Genomic DNA, 14,694 nt, shown 5'->3' on the forward strand with positions numbered 1-14,694 from the left:
TTTAAAGAACATGTGTATGAACTGAAATAGAGACATCAAGTTTTGTTACAGTTAACATACAATGAGAAATACTAGAAGGAATTTTTATAGGTGACTCTGAGATTGTGGTACATACTCAGACAAGCAAAAATAAATTCTGTTTTGCCCCTATTTCTGTCCTAGTTAGCTAAATTTTGCATGTTGCCCTCATTATTGCAGATTTATTACTTTTATCTGTTAAAAAAATACTGGTGCTGTAAATAATCATTTAATGAAGGAATCGAAGAGTAGCATCTCCTTTCAGTACTGTTTTGGTCCCAGCATAAAGTTTCATTCTATGAAACATCTTCTTTTTGTAACCCTGAAATCTTGCTTGAAGTAGTCCTTACCTGACTGCCGTAAGACTTTTCCTATGAATAAGAAATGTATGAGTCTGTGTAAATTATTGAACTAAAAAGCTGAGTATCAGTAAATTAATTCTTTCATGTCACAGAGCAAGAATAAGAAATCCCAATGTAATCAGTTTCATAACGAGTCTTGTCGCATACATATGCTCATACACAAGTATCCAACAAAGAAAAACATTGCAAAATTATAGAATTTTTAAAAAGATGTTAATAAAGTTATGATGATACATTTTAATATACTTTGCTGATATTAGAGAATCTAACAATAACATTGTGAGAGATCCTAATAGGTCAGGTTCCTGCTTGAAGGAAACTTTACTTTTGGCTGGATTCTGGGACCCTGATGATAGAGGCTGGTCATGCTTGCTGCCTCAGTGTTAAAAACATTTTAAAATACTGAATTGTTTAAATCTAAACACTTCCTTTTTAATTGGCGTTAAGGGTTATTTAGAGATTTTATTAATTCAGACATGCAGCCCTTATGAGAAGCTGATCCCACGTTGTGGAGCTACTGTCTGACACGCTCCTGTCTGCTTTTCTGCTGGATCTCACAAACTCCTGTCCCTTTCCAGGCTGGATTGATGTCACCTGGGATGCTGGTGGCTCTAACTCTTACCGTATGGGCGCAGAAGGAAAGTTTGACCTCAAGCTTGCACCAGGGTACGACCCTGATTCAGCGGCATCACCCAAACCTGTTTCATCCACTGTTTCAGGCACAACGCAGTCATGGAGCAGCTTGGTGAAAAACAACTGTCCAGACAAGACGACTGCTGCTGCAGGCTCCTCAAGTAGAAAAGGAAGCAGCAGTTCTGTGTGTAGCGTGGCCAGTAGCAGCGACATCAGCTTGGGTTCGACCAAAATGGAGCGGAGATCAGAAAGTGTAATGGAGCAAAATATAGTTTCAGGCACTGACGTCCACGAACCAATTGTTGTTCTGTCTTCCGCTGATAGTGTGCCTCAGGCTGAAGTAGGGTCATCTTCCAGTGCAAGCACCAGCACCTTAACAGCGGACATGGGAAATGAAAATACAGAGAGGAAGTTAGGTCCTGATAACTCAATACGTACTACTGGGGAGTCCAGTGCTATATCCATGGGAATTGTTAGTGTAAGCTCTCCTGATGTGAGTTCAGTCTCGGAACTGACTAATAAAGAAGCAGCTTCCCAGCGACCTCTAAGCTCTTCAGCAAGTAACAGACTCTCAGTCAGTTCTTTGTTGGCTGCTGGGGCACCAATGAGCTCCAGTGCAAGTGTTCCTAACTTATCATCTCGAGAAACTTCCAGCCTGGAGTCCTTTGTACGAAGAGTGGCAAACATAGCACGTACCAATGCCACAAACAACATGAATTTAAGCCGAAGTAGCAGTGATAACAATACTAATACTTTGGGAAGAAATGTCATGAGTACTGCAAGTAAGTAAGATGTGTTTATTTTTGGTTGAAGCCTTTGTTGTTTCTTTGGCTTTTATTAGTCTTAAAGAAGTTTGGATTCTGTTGGTCTAATAGAGGAGTGAACTTAGGGCAGCCTGGACCTTGTGTGTACCTGTGGAGCTCATGAAGAGCTCAGAGTTCATGTGGGCTGAAAAGTGTTACATTGCCTTGTGATGTCAGATTACCCTGTGGTACCCATCAAATAGAAAATAATTTTAATTTGATGCCTATTATATGCTTAGGAAGAGAGAGAGTAAGGTTTAGATCAAGAGGCTGGAGGACTAGCAACAGTAGCTAACGTGGGATGCTTATGCTTTCTGATCTATGTAGATTTTGCATACTCACCTTGTATCTGCCTATTTCTGTTATTTTTCTGTTTCGGGCAGTTTGTACATGAAGTGAAGTCTCTAGGCTTAAGAACTAAGAACACAGTAGAAAGAAAAAAGTAAACTGCAGTATAATGAAATTTTAGTGGATTCCTGCATTCTATCAGGCTGAATAACTTAATGTACTCTAATACTGTGTACGTTTTCTAAAGATGCTACGGTCATATTAAGGCTTAGATTTGGCAAACTGTTGAGGCATATTAAGTTTGTAGTTTACAATGATTTAAATGGGATTATATATATGCTTTAACATTTGAATGTTCTCAGGTTATATTTAGGATCAAGGTATTAGCAGGTAAGTAAACCTGCTTGTTGTTAGTGAGTTCACTCTTCCGAATTTTCAGCATGTTCCCATCAGAGTTGTTACTCAACCAGCCGTGTTAGGTATTTTGTTCAGTGATGTTATAGCTGCATTTCATGAAGTAGGCAAGTTAGAAAAAGTAAAATTACCCAACCCAGAATGAAGCACTCAGTTTCTTGTTAAGCTTTCATACTTTCCTAGGACTTTTATGCTTCCTTATTTTAAAAATGTGGTGTTTGCTTTTAGCAGTTCTAAATTTTTTAATAGTGTTTTCTTTTTTGTTGGGGAGATTATTTTTTTAATGTATTCTTACATTCATATTGTGATACAAGGGGGAGTGGGAGGTGCAGGGAGGGGAATGTTTGCAGCCTGCATTAAAAATGTAAGTAAGATACTCAAGGAAAGATTTCCAGTAATGGATAGTCAGTGCCTCTAGTTCTGAAGTAGTTTTGTTCTGGCAAGAGAGAGCAAGGACCTTTGAAAAACATAGTAAGGTACTTCAACAGCATATTTAACAGATTTCATGAGTGTTGATGCCCTACAGTGCTAAAGTTGGAAATAAGAATGTGGCAAATTAAAAATTGGATTTACTATTAAAATATATTTGTGCTTTAAAATTATCCCTCATGTAGGAATTATTTTGTTTTATACAAATAGAACTTGTGATCCAAAAAGAGATCAGAGATTAAATTTGAGTAATCTCACCAAAGTTTTATTAGAGCGTTGTAAAAAGATAGGATTTTTTAAAAATTATTTTTATTTGGCCTGTTCAGGTTTAAAAACCAAAACAAAACAAAAAATCAAACCCAAAAGTCAAGTGTAAAATCATGATGATTAGTGATGTAAGTCTTTCTGGACTTGCTGCACTGCTTGCATTTAAAAACATCAGTATTTGTCAGGATTTAAGTGGTGTCTAGGGTAGCCAGTTTCAATTTGTTCTTGAATTCAGAGCAAAGGAAATGATGACACTTAATGGCTTTTTCTCTTTATTGTAACAGCAAAGTTCTCTTATTAATAAGAAGTGGGTGGAAAACATGAATACTGAAGAACGTTTTTCCAAGTTCTTTAACAATGAAAGAAAACCCTTTTGGTTTGGAAAATTTCCCTGCTTTCGTAGAGATGAGCATAGGCTTATTAACAACCCTAAATTTAAACTTCACTCTCTCCCTCCCCATGCATAGAAATAGTATCGAGCAGTATACCTGCTTGGGTCACCTTTGCTGATTTTTTTTGTTTGTATTTTTCTATTTTTATTTACAAACTCCTACTTGTGTTCCTAAGGAAGACGAAAAAAAAGGAGTACCTTACAAACAACAAAAATAGAAACAGAAAATAGAAATATTTATTTTTCTCAAAAAGCTCCCAAATGCACTTAGGCAAAGAATCTTGGTTCTATTGTATTCTTCTTCGTGGGTAGTAACCTTTGCAGGCCTCGATAATAATAGGCTGAAATTCAGAATTTACGTAAACTGCAATAATGAAAATGTTTACTTTAAAACTACAAAACTTGCATTTGATAAATTTTAGAAAAGAGATTGAAAAACATAAGGTTTAAATTTACATATAGGTAAACTCTCAAATTTGCATGTGCAAACATGTGATTAACCTCCTGTGTTTGAAGCTAAGCATGTGAGAGAATGTTTTGAAGACTGGGATGTAAATGTGTAGTTGCACAAAAGTATAACTTATTATACTTGGTTGTCTACTGCACACTACCTGAAATTCTTTCTCTTGAGTTTACAGTGAATTCAGTCTTGTTTCAGTTGTTAACTAAAATGCATTTACTGTGGTTTTTTGAATGTGCAGTAAGGTAAATTCGTAGTTGTTTCTTGCTTATTCTGAAAATTATTAATGTAAGTCATCCAACATAAGTAAGGTATTAAGTTACCTGTCTTTCAGTGCTGCCGACTCAGGCTTGTTACCCATCATGAAGATATGTGCTAATAGTTATGTGAAAAATAACAAGTCAGAGCTGATTAACAACTTTAGAAAAATGCTCTAAAATCACAAGTTTCACATTTGTCTTATTATGTTCTGTTCTAAATTCATTTATATATAGTTAAACTGTTTTCCCTATATAATTTTAATTACATTGCCATTTAGAGCTTAAATTACATTTTAGGCTTAAAGAAAGGCACAGTATTGGGATAACAGATTTCAGAAATACTTTTTATGTGTTGAAAATGAAATGAAGTAATTTCAAATTTACAGTGGGATTTGGGGATTTGTTTATTAAAGTTACTTGTTTTAAATGTGTGCAAGGGAATATGCTCAGAAGTGGGCATCTGCATTGTAGGGTGCACTTTTGCACTGGGAAACCCTTCCCCTTTAGTCTGTTATCCTTTATTGTAAAATAACCACCTGATAATTTTTTCAACCCCAAATATATATTTTTCAACACAGGACTCATGCATGTAAATTGTGCTCTTCAAGTCATCAAATCATTTATTTTATCTTACCATATCTTTATCTATAGCTTCTCCTCTTATGGGTGCCCAAAGTTTTCCTAATCTGACTACAACTGGTACCACATCAACAGTGACCATGTCTACATCCAGTGTTACTAGCAGCAGCAATGTAGCTACAGCAACTACAGTTTTATCTGTTGGTCAGTCGCTTAGTAATACTCTAACTACTAGCCTAACATCAACATCTAGTGAGAGCGATACAGGTCAGGAGGCAGAATATTCTTTATATGGTAAGTTTCATTTTTAAATGAACATAAGCAGACTTCCCATAATGATTTTTCCTTTTCTCCCGTTGTTACGATTTTCTCATGTAGTAGTTTATTTACTGAAAAGTATTTTAAAGTTGAGCTGTTCATATGTTAGTAGTTCTGTAAGGCAGTAAGTAAAATAATGTTAACATAGTAGTATTTCCTTATGTTTTCAGGTCTTTATTTTCAGCAGTTTTTATCCCCACGTTATTATTATTTATGGTATAGTTTATTTAGGCACTCTAATCTTTCCCTTAATCAAATAAATTTTGCATATGAACCTCTAATTAAGATCAAAGTGTTATTTCTCATTGTGTTGTGTAGGCATGCTACATGCTCAGCATGAGGTAGCTTGTATTAGTCAGTGATTGAAAAGCCTCTGCTATTAGGCACATTGTACACTTAAAATATTATACGAGGTTCCAGGTATCTCAATACCATAATAGTAATTGCAAAAAATTTGGAAAGAACACAGAAATGAAAATGACACAGAGAATGGAACTATATGATTTGAGGAACAACATCCAGAGTTACGTGGGCCCTATAAGCTAGAAACAGACATTAGGACAGAATTTATTTGCACGATATGAATACTGTGAAAGAAGATTTAGTTAACTAGGTTGAAAATACTTCCTAATGTAAATTTTTTTTGGATTGTGAGATGTTCTCCAAAAGAGAAGATACTTGATTTGTTTAAAATTTTGATTGGATTAAGATTGTGTTCTGTTTTGTTGCCTCTCCTGTAGCCTGTTGAAATTGCTTGAAGAATATCTAGTAATTTCAGTGGATATTGGAATTGAGCTGCTTGGAGGCGGTTGATTAAGATATCTGCATATGCCAGATTTCTTTTAATTTTGAAGTCTCAATTTGATATTTCAATTGGGTGACAAGTCTTAAAATCTATCCTAAACAACTGGGCAAATAGAGTTACCTTAAAGTTTCTGTTGAGGCATTGGCAACAATTCAGAGCATGTTTGGGTGGTATAAATAGTTTATATGTGTATAGAAAAATGTAAAAGTTCAAGGATTCATCCCAGTCCACCTTGAATTGCTGTGAACTTTTACTCTGGTTTTGGGAGATTAGTTTTTAAGTCTTAGTACTAGCTGGGTGGAATTGAACTTTATATCTGTCTTCAGATTCTTGTTACAGAAATTAATTAGCAACTGAATCTTTATAACTTTAAAATGTTTATTTTAAATGACCTTTACATTGTAATTTGAGGTCCAAGCCACACATTCTTAGTGGAAATTATGTTGCAAACCTGTTTTTAAAATTAATTAAACATAGAATCAGAAAATACACATTTGCGTACCATTTTTTTGTGGTCTTTTGTAATTTAAAATAAGTGTAATTGCAAAATGTTTGATAGAAACAGATGAGAAACTGATCACTCTTGCTGATCACTCTTAATTACAGAAATGTTAAGTGCTTCTTTTGTTAGTTTAAACTATTGACTAGACCCCATGACTTTGTCAGGTGTATGCTTTTATCACAGCTTTTAATCTTATTATACCATAAGCAATGTTTTAGTTCTCTCTTTTTCTTGTTTAAGTGAGGTTTGTTTTTCACTGTTCCCAACGCTGCTCCTATTTAATTTTCAAAATTTTGCTTTAAAAGTTATTCTTGCCTTTTGTTCTGTGTGTAAATATATGTATGTATTATAGATTTTCTTGATAGCTGCCGAGCTAGTACTCTGTTGGCGGAGTTAGATGATGATGAGGATCTACCTGAACCAGATGAAGAAGACGACGAAAATGAAGATGATAACCAAGAAGATCAAGAATATGAGGAAGTTATGGTACAGTATAGCTAGCATAGATGATATCTTAATTGACTAACAGATGCATTAAAAATCCACAGGGCTTTTTTTGGCAATACGCTGTCCTAGCTATAATCTTTCCATTAATTAAAGCAAATGTATTTAGTTTTAGGACCACTAGTTTGCAGTACCTCTCCATTAAGACTCTAAATGAAATGCCAAAGTTAAAATCATGTTATACTTTTTGGGGGCTACAAACTGAATACTACTTTTATGAAGACAGTTCATTGTCCCTTTTCCCCCTCTTTGCATGTGTTCTGAGTATAAGAAAGCTGTTTTCTCATGCATTCAAACGAGTGTGATAAAATTTCAAGGCCTCACTGGATAGGACAGTTAACAGGGCAGTCCCCTTTCTGTACGGATTTGATTGTACCATCTTCAACGTTTATTCCAGAGAAAAGTGTTTTAGAATATCAGCACACCCTGATACCCTACAGGTCAGAAATAACATCTTAAAAACAGCCTGGGAACGAGTTGACAGGCAATAGAAATGATGGATCAGTAGTTCACTGGCTAATGAAATAGTATAACTTTGTGGATATGCTGATGAATGTTGTAAAGATACAGTTCTGGGATGCGTTTAACTGTAGGCCTGAGTGAAGCAAACTGTAATAATTTAAGAATGCCAGAGGAAATTTTTTTTTTTTTAAGAAAAAGATAGGCAAGGCAAAACCCAGCAGGTTATTCCACATAGGTCTTGCCTACACTATTGTGAGTTCTGGCTTTTTGTTTGGTGGTTCTTTAGTGATACGATGAAAGCTTGGTCTTCTACCACCATTGAAGTTACCAGAATGAATATTACAAGGTCTAAGAGGAAAAATATAAGACAATATAAGATGATAATTTAGCTTTGTAACATATATGTAAATACTGTTTTATGGAATTATAGAAGCTTCTTCTTGTAATTAATATGTACAACTTTTAGTCATTTGAACCCAAATGTTTAGCATTTTAACCTAGTGTAATTATGCTTTTAATAGAAACTCAAGTACATTTCTAAATATTTCTTTATTTCACCTTCTGCAGAAAGATAGGAAGTTAGGAGTAGAAAAGCCAGTACTACTAAAATGGATCTACAATGCAAACAATAAACTTAGTTTATAGATTGTTCATCACTTTTCAGAAATTATTATATAGAGTTACTGATGTTGTTCATGGGAAGAAGCAGAAATAGCTAAATTAGTCTTTGCTTAAGATTACACAGCAAGAATCAGACCTGGAAAAGAAAATTTTCCTTTTTTGGGTTCCAGTCCTGTTCCCTCTGATATACTATGTAATTCTCCTCAATGAGGAGTTGAACAGATTAAAAGCTTGTTGTAGAAAAGTCATAAGCAATAGTACTTGCTAAGGTTTATTGAAAATTAGATTTCTTCCCACCATGATGGTTGCAGTATTTTGGTGTTTGATTTAATCTCAAATAAAACGTGTGTCTGTTATATATCAATATATGTATATGCTTTCAAAAAAGTACTTCTTGGTTTCAGAAAAGTTAATGTGTTTCTTTTGACACCATTGATTTTATTTGAATCTTTGATATTCCAAAGTTTGTGGAATACACAAAATATCTACATCAAGAGGAAAAATTTTCACAAGGAGAGCAATCAGTCATTGGAATAATCTCCCCAGGGAAGTGGTGGATTCCCCAACATTGGCCACTTTTAAGATTCAGCTGGACGGGGTGCTGGGCCATCTTTTCTAGGCTGTGCTTTTACTGAGAAAGGTTGGACCAGATGATCCTTGAGGTCTCTTCCAACCTTATATTCTATGATGATTCTATGATCAAGTTTCCTGGTCTACAATACTCCATATTTCCCTGTGTTCTGGTGCTTCATGGAAAGTTTCATTCTTTCTAGAAATTGTAAATACACCTGTTGTAAGGTTAGCCCATTTATGTTGATTTCTGTATGCCTGCAGTTTTGATAATTCTCTTGATTCCTGCTTGACCAGTTAAATGGAACTAATACTATTATGTGCCAGCTTTGATACCTTTTGTGTCAATTTTAGTTTACATGACTGCTGTATTCCCTAACTAACTTTTACATTTTTGATCCAATGATTCTGTGTAGCAGAATCTAAAAAACAACTCCTTTTTTTTTAGGAAGAAGAGGAGTATGAAACCAAAGGAGGCCGTAGAAGAACATGGGATGATGATTATGTATTGAAACGGCAGTTTTCTGCTCTGGTTCCTGCTTTTGACCCACGACCTGGTCGTACTAATGTTCAACAGACAACTGACCTAGAAATCCCTCCACCAGGTATGCTGACAAGACATTTGTGATACTTGATCTAGCTGTAGGATGGAGACTCACAGTTAAGAGCCCATTGAGCTCTGGGGATCCTATCACTATTAACCAGTACAACATGCTTTTGTGGCTGTGTGGTTTTTCTCTGAATGAGAGTTTCATCTACCTCTGTGGGTCCAAGCATTATTGAGGGAAAAGTAAATTAAGTGCTGTATAAAATAAGCATACTCATGAATTTAACTTGGATTAGTGATAAATCTCTTGCTATATCTGGTTCCACCTGCAGGGAATAAGCTGTGTGTTGAGCTACCTAGAATAGCTTTGACTGGAAAGGGCTTGTTGAAACAGTCCAAAGCAGAGGCAAGGGGAAAGCTAATCCAGTAATTGAGCAGTCTGTGCGACCAGCAGCATAGCACCTGATGTTCCTCCTTAGTTCATTCTTGTTTAACAGTGTGGGTGTAGTCAGTGTTCATTACAGAAAGGATGTAGGTTTAGCTTATGTGGAAACAAGCCGTCTTTGATTTTGATGAACTGAAATGAGTTAATACAACAGGAAGATACTGTGTATAAGAAGAAGAATGAATATGCTGTAATAATATTAAAGGGGATGTTATTGAGACGTAAGGATCAATAGGGATTTCAGAAATTCTTGTTAGCTTTACTCACCTAGGGAAAGTGCTGCAGTTACAGCCCTTAGATGCAGTTCATAGTTACAGCTCCATATCATCTCTTTGGCATGTGTGCAGGAAGTCTTCCCACTTCCTTATTTAGCCACTTTCATTACCTTTAAGTCAAGTTGTCATGCGTTATATATTTTGTATTAATGGCTTTTCAAATTATTTTTCATGTACAGGTACACCTCATTCAGAACTCTTGGAAGAGGTTGAGTGCATGCCTTCGCCACGTTTAGCGCTTACCTTGAAAGTTTCAGGTCTTGGAACAACTCGAGAAGTAGAACTGCCCCTAACAAACTTTCGATCTACCATCTTTTACTATGTACAGAAATTGTTACAGCTTTCATGTAATGGCAATGTGAAATCTGACAAACTTAGACGTATTTGGGAGCCAACATACACGTAAGCTCACAAGTTTGTTATTCTTTGTAGAGAACACTGTGACTGATTAGGAAACGGGTGTGAAACTATGTTAAGTTTTTCTTCCTCCTCTGTAGGAAGGAATGCTAAAATTAGTTTTTCTTGCATTTATGTCAGGATGTTCTTACTAGTTTTAAAGCTAGTATGGTGACTACAAAACAAAAAAAGTCATAGCCTCTAATGCTCAACTGTGACTTGTTAACAATATTTCAAAAGTCAAGCAATTGGCCAAGAGAGCAGAATTTGGTCTGCTTAGGGATCACCTTGAAAGAACCTCATGGGGATATAATCCGAGAGAGAAGAGAGGTCCAGGAGAGATGATTGATTTTTCAAGGATCATTTCCTTCATGCTGAAGAACAAGCCATCCCAATGTGTGGGAAGTCAGGCCGAGGCAGTAGGAGACATGCATGGATGAACAAGAAACTCCCAACAGAACTCAAAACATAGAAAGGAAGCTTGCAAGAGGTGGAATAAGGGTCAAGTGACCTGGGGGGAGTACAGAGACATTGTCCCAGCATGAAGGTATGGGATTAGGAATGCCAAAGCCCACCTAGAGTTGAATCTGGTCAGGGGTGTGAAGGGCAAAAGGTTGGGGAACACTTAAAGAAACAGGACGTACAAGTCCATCGAACCTAATGGGATGCACCCACAAGAGCTGGCCTCTCTTGATTATCTTTGAAAGGTCATGGACATTCTGAGGACTGGAGGAAAGCAAGTGTCATTCCTATCCCCTAGAAGGACAAGAAAGATCTAGGGAGCTACAGACTGGTCACACTCTCCTTCATCCCTGGGTGGGTGATGGAGATAGTCCTGGAAACCATTTTCAAACAATGAAGGTCAAGAAGGTGATTGGGAGTAGGTGGCATGGATTTATGAAGAGGCAATCATTCTTAAGCAGTTTGGTAACTTTCTATGATAAGATGACTAGCTCAGTGGACAAGGAGAAGGAGCGGATGTTATTTTCTTTGACTTTAGCAAGGCTTTCAAAACTCTCCTTCATTGACAAACAAATAAAGTATGGACTAGGTAGTGTCTGAAAACTGCCTGAACTGCCAGGCTCAGATGGTTATGATCATTGATATGAAGTCCAGCTGGAGGCCAGTCATTAGTGGTGTACCCCGAGGGTCAATACTGGGTCCAGTACTACTTAACATCTACATTAATGGACTGTATGATGGAACAGAGCAGACCCTCAGCAAGCTTGCAGACAAAACAAAACTGGGAGGAATCATTGTTGCACCAGATGGTTGTGCTGACATTCTGAGAGACCTCATCAGAGAAACGGGGAGACAGGAACTTCATGAAGTTCCACAAAAGGAAATGCAAAGTCTAGCAGCTGGGGAGAAATAACTGCATGTGCCTGTACAGGCTGGGGGCCAACTGGCTGGAAAGCAGCTTGGCCGAAAAGGCCCTGAGGGTCCTGATGGACACAGCCAGCTATGCACTGCGGAAGCAAAGGTCAGCAGCATCCTGGGCTACATTAGGAAGGTTGAGGGAGGTGATCTTCCCCCTCTGCTCAGTGCTGGTGAGACACATCTGGAGTGCTGTATCTAGTTCAGGGCTCCTCAGTACAAGACAGACTGAGATGAATGCTGGAGTGAGTCTAGCAAAGGACTGTTAGGATGATTAAAGGGCTTAAAGCGTCTGTCATACGAAGAGAGTCTGAGAGATCTGGGACTGTCTAGCCTGGAGCAAAAAAGGCTTGTGGGATTATTACCAGTGTGTTTGAATACCCAGTGAGAGAAGGTAGGGAAGACAGAGGGTATACTCTTCTTTGTTGTGACAAGTGAAAAGACAAGAAGCAAATGGCTTAAACTGAAATACAGGAAATTCCATTTAAACATAACATTTGAGCAGGGATATTGGACTATGACTGCAGAGGTCCCTTCCAACCTCAACTATTCTCTCTACCCTAGTTTGACCTTACTTGCTTTACAGTAATAGACAGAAATTGTAAGACTGTATGATTGTGTGGATTTTACATTTACTACACCAATGTAACTTCAGTCATCCTAGAAAACTAACCTATATGAAAGCAAGAACTGCAGTAAGGTGGTTGCAGTTTTTCTAACTTTGTATTTCAGATTTCAGCAGTGTTTGTGTGTTGCACCTACTTTTGAGTTGCCTTGTGTCAAAAATTGTGTGGTGTAACAAAACAGTTTTCTGGTTAGAAAACATAAGAAATAATTGTGTGTATCTCCTAAGTTAATACACAGCAAACTACCCTAGAACTTAAAAATTGCAAAGAACTGGTGCATGTGTAGCGAAGAACCTGAAGTTGGTTTGGGCAATTTGCACAATGAAGGTTGTTTGACTACTCAAACATCACTTAAAGAAACATAAATTAAATACCTTGCAAGATAAATATCAACATCATGAAAATTAAATATGAGTTTAAGATCTTTGCTGCATGAGGGTATCCTGGATGTTCTGTGCAGCAAAGAGCAGCTGCTATTGTTGGTTTACATCATGTTATCTAAATGTCATTGATGTCTAACAAGTCAATGTATAACTTCAGAATGTAGAGGATGTGCTCCAAATTTGAAATATTAACTTGTTGTTTTCGTATCTAGAATCATGTACAGAGAAATGAAGGATTCTGATAAAGAGAAAGAAAGTGGAAAAATGGTAAGACTTAATTCTGTGCATTTATATGTTTTTACGGCTCTTTCAACAAAAGCAAAACAAATCTTACTGCAGTTTTTGAAATGCTACATTAAAAAAACTAACCGTTTTCAATTACTTAAAAGATATGAGTGAGTGTATTTGTAAATGCATGCTTCTTTAAAAAAGACAATATGTAATGCATGTGAAATCGTAAAGACTTTACAATCAGGAAAAACCAACATTTGGTGGTTCCTGTTGTAGGGTTGCTGGTCAGTAGAGCATGTGGAGCAGTACCTTGGCACTGATGAATTACCAAAGAATGACTTGATAACCTACCTGCAGAAGAATGCAGACTCAGCTTTCCTGCGCCACTGGAAATTAACCGGCACTAATAAAAGTATTAGGAAAAACCGAAATTGTTCCCAGCTCATAGCTGCATACAAGGTATATGTCTGCATCTAAACTTTTTTTATTATGAATGGCTGTGTGCTTTGTTTTGCAGCTTTAAAGATTCTTGTGGAGGAGGGATATGACATGGATAGGAAAGCTGAATATTCACATGCTGATATCAAGTTTAGTCTTCGCAGCTTTTTTTTAATGTCTTCTGTTAAATGTAGTCATGTTAAAATGCATTTGAATCATGATTTGAATGATCCACAGTTTAACTAAGTGTTGAGGTTAAACACGGTAACTATTCTGATTTTTCAAACCGTTAACTTGGAGTGCACAATCCTAAAGATAGTAACACACGCAGTTTTCATTCTTAACAATTATTTTCTTACAGGATTTTTGTGAACATGGATCAAAATCTGGATTAAGTCAAGGGGCCATTTCTACTCTTCAAAATTCTGATATCCTTAGTTTGGCAAAGGAACAACCTCAGGCCAAAGCTGGCAGTGGGCAGAACTCCTGTGGAGTAGAAGATGTTCTGCAGTTACTTCGCATTTTGTATATAGTTGCCAGTGACCCTTACACAGCACGAACTTCTCAAGAAGGTTAGTTAGTTATCTAGCAGCAGAGCTTCTTAAATGTTTTAATGAAAACAAAATAAAGGAAAAAAATTTTCTCTTGATATTTTCAGAAGGAGATGAGCATCCTCAGTTTAACTTTCCACCAGATGAATTCACAAGCAAAAAAATTACTACAAAGATTCTGCAACAGATTGAGGTACTATGTTAATGCACTAAGTACAATGTATATATATAATATTGTTTTTAAGACTCTTTTATACTCTTCCTTACTTTGTTTGAAATTATTAGGTTTTTTGCCATTTTGACTTTTGAATTGTTTCATACGGTATTTACTTATATTTCGGATGAGTAAATTCTGTAAGAACAGGCTAGTTTGAATAAAAACATACCAAGAAAAAAGTTGTTATAGAATTGTTATCTGTTGGTTATGAAGAATAATTTTTTTTTTCTGCACCAAACATCAATGTTACCATGTATGTATGTCTGTTTGATGATGTTGTTTCAACGGCAATTAATCGTGTTACGATTCACAAACATTTTATTGCTTATACGTTGCACATAAAGCTTTCAAAAACAGTGTTTAGGAAACGTGTTCTTGGTACCAGGTCAGTTAGATGCGTTAAAAGAAAACTTTTAAGATGTAATTCTTCAGTAGAACTACATTTACTTTCACGAAGTTTTAAAGAAAATGAATATTCTTGACTTGCTTGGCTCTTGTGTGCTTTTTGAAGGTTTTTTTAAT

General features: G+C 36.4%; 1 protein-coding gene across 1 annotated transcript in view; it reads left to right on the forward strand.

Annotated features, from left to right (window-relative positions):
• HECTD1 (HECT domain E3 ubiquitin protein ligase 1) overlaps positions 1-14,694 on the forward strand; it is a gene marked incomplete at its 3' end in the record, with an annotated part of 63,173 nt that overhangs the window by 40,821 nt on the left and 7,658 nt on the right. Inside the window, exons 24-32 of the mRNA XM_082000148.1 lie at positions 959-1,795; positions 4,977-5,198; positions 6,882-7,015; positions 9,135-9,291; positions 10,133-10,355; positions 12,948-13,002; positions 13,243-13,425; positions 13,766-13,976; positions 14,063-14,148. Coding sequence (XP_081856274.1) covers positions 959-1,795; positions 4,977-5,198; positions 6,882-7,015; positions 9,135-9,291; positions 10,133-10,355; positions 12,948-13,002; positions 13,243-13,425; positions 13,766-13,976; positions 14,063-14,148 — 2,108 coding nt within the window. The remainder of the gene's footprint in view (positions 1-958; positions 1,796-4,976; positions 5,199-6,881; positions 7,016-9,134; positions 9,292-10,132; positions 10,356-12,947; positions 13,003-13,242; positions 13,426-13,765; positions 13,977-14,062; positions 14,149-14,694) is intronic.

Source organism: Phaethon aethereus (genome assembly GCF_964289735.1).
Source record: "Phaethon aethereus genome assembly, chromosome: 5".
Taxonomy (NCBI): Eukaryota; Metazoa; Chordata; class Aves; order Phaethontiformes; family Phaethontidae; genus Phaethon; species Phaethon aethereus.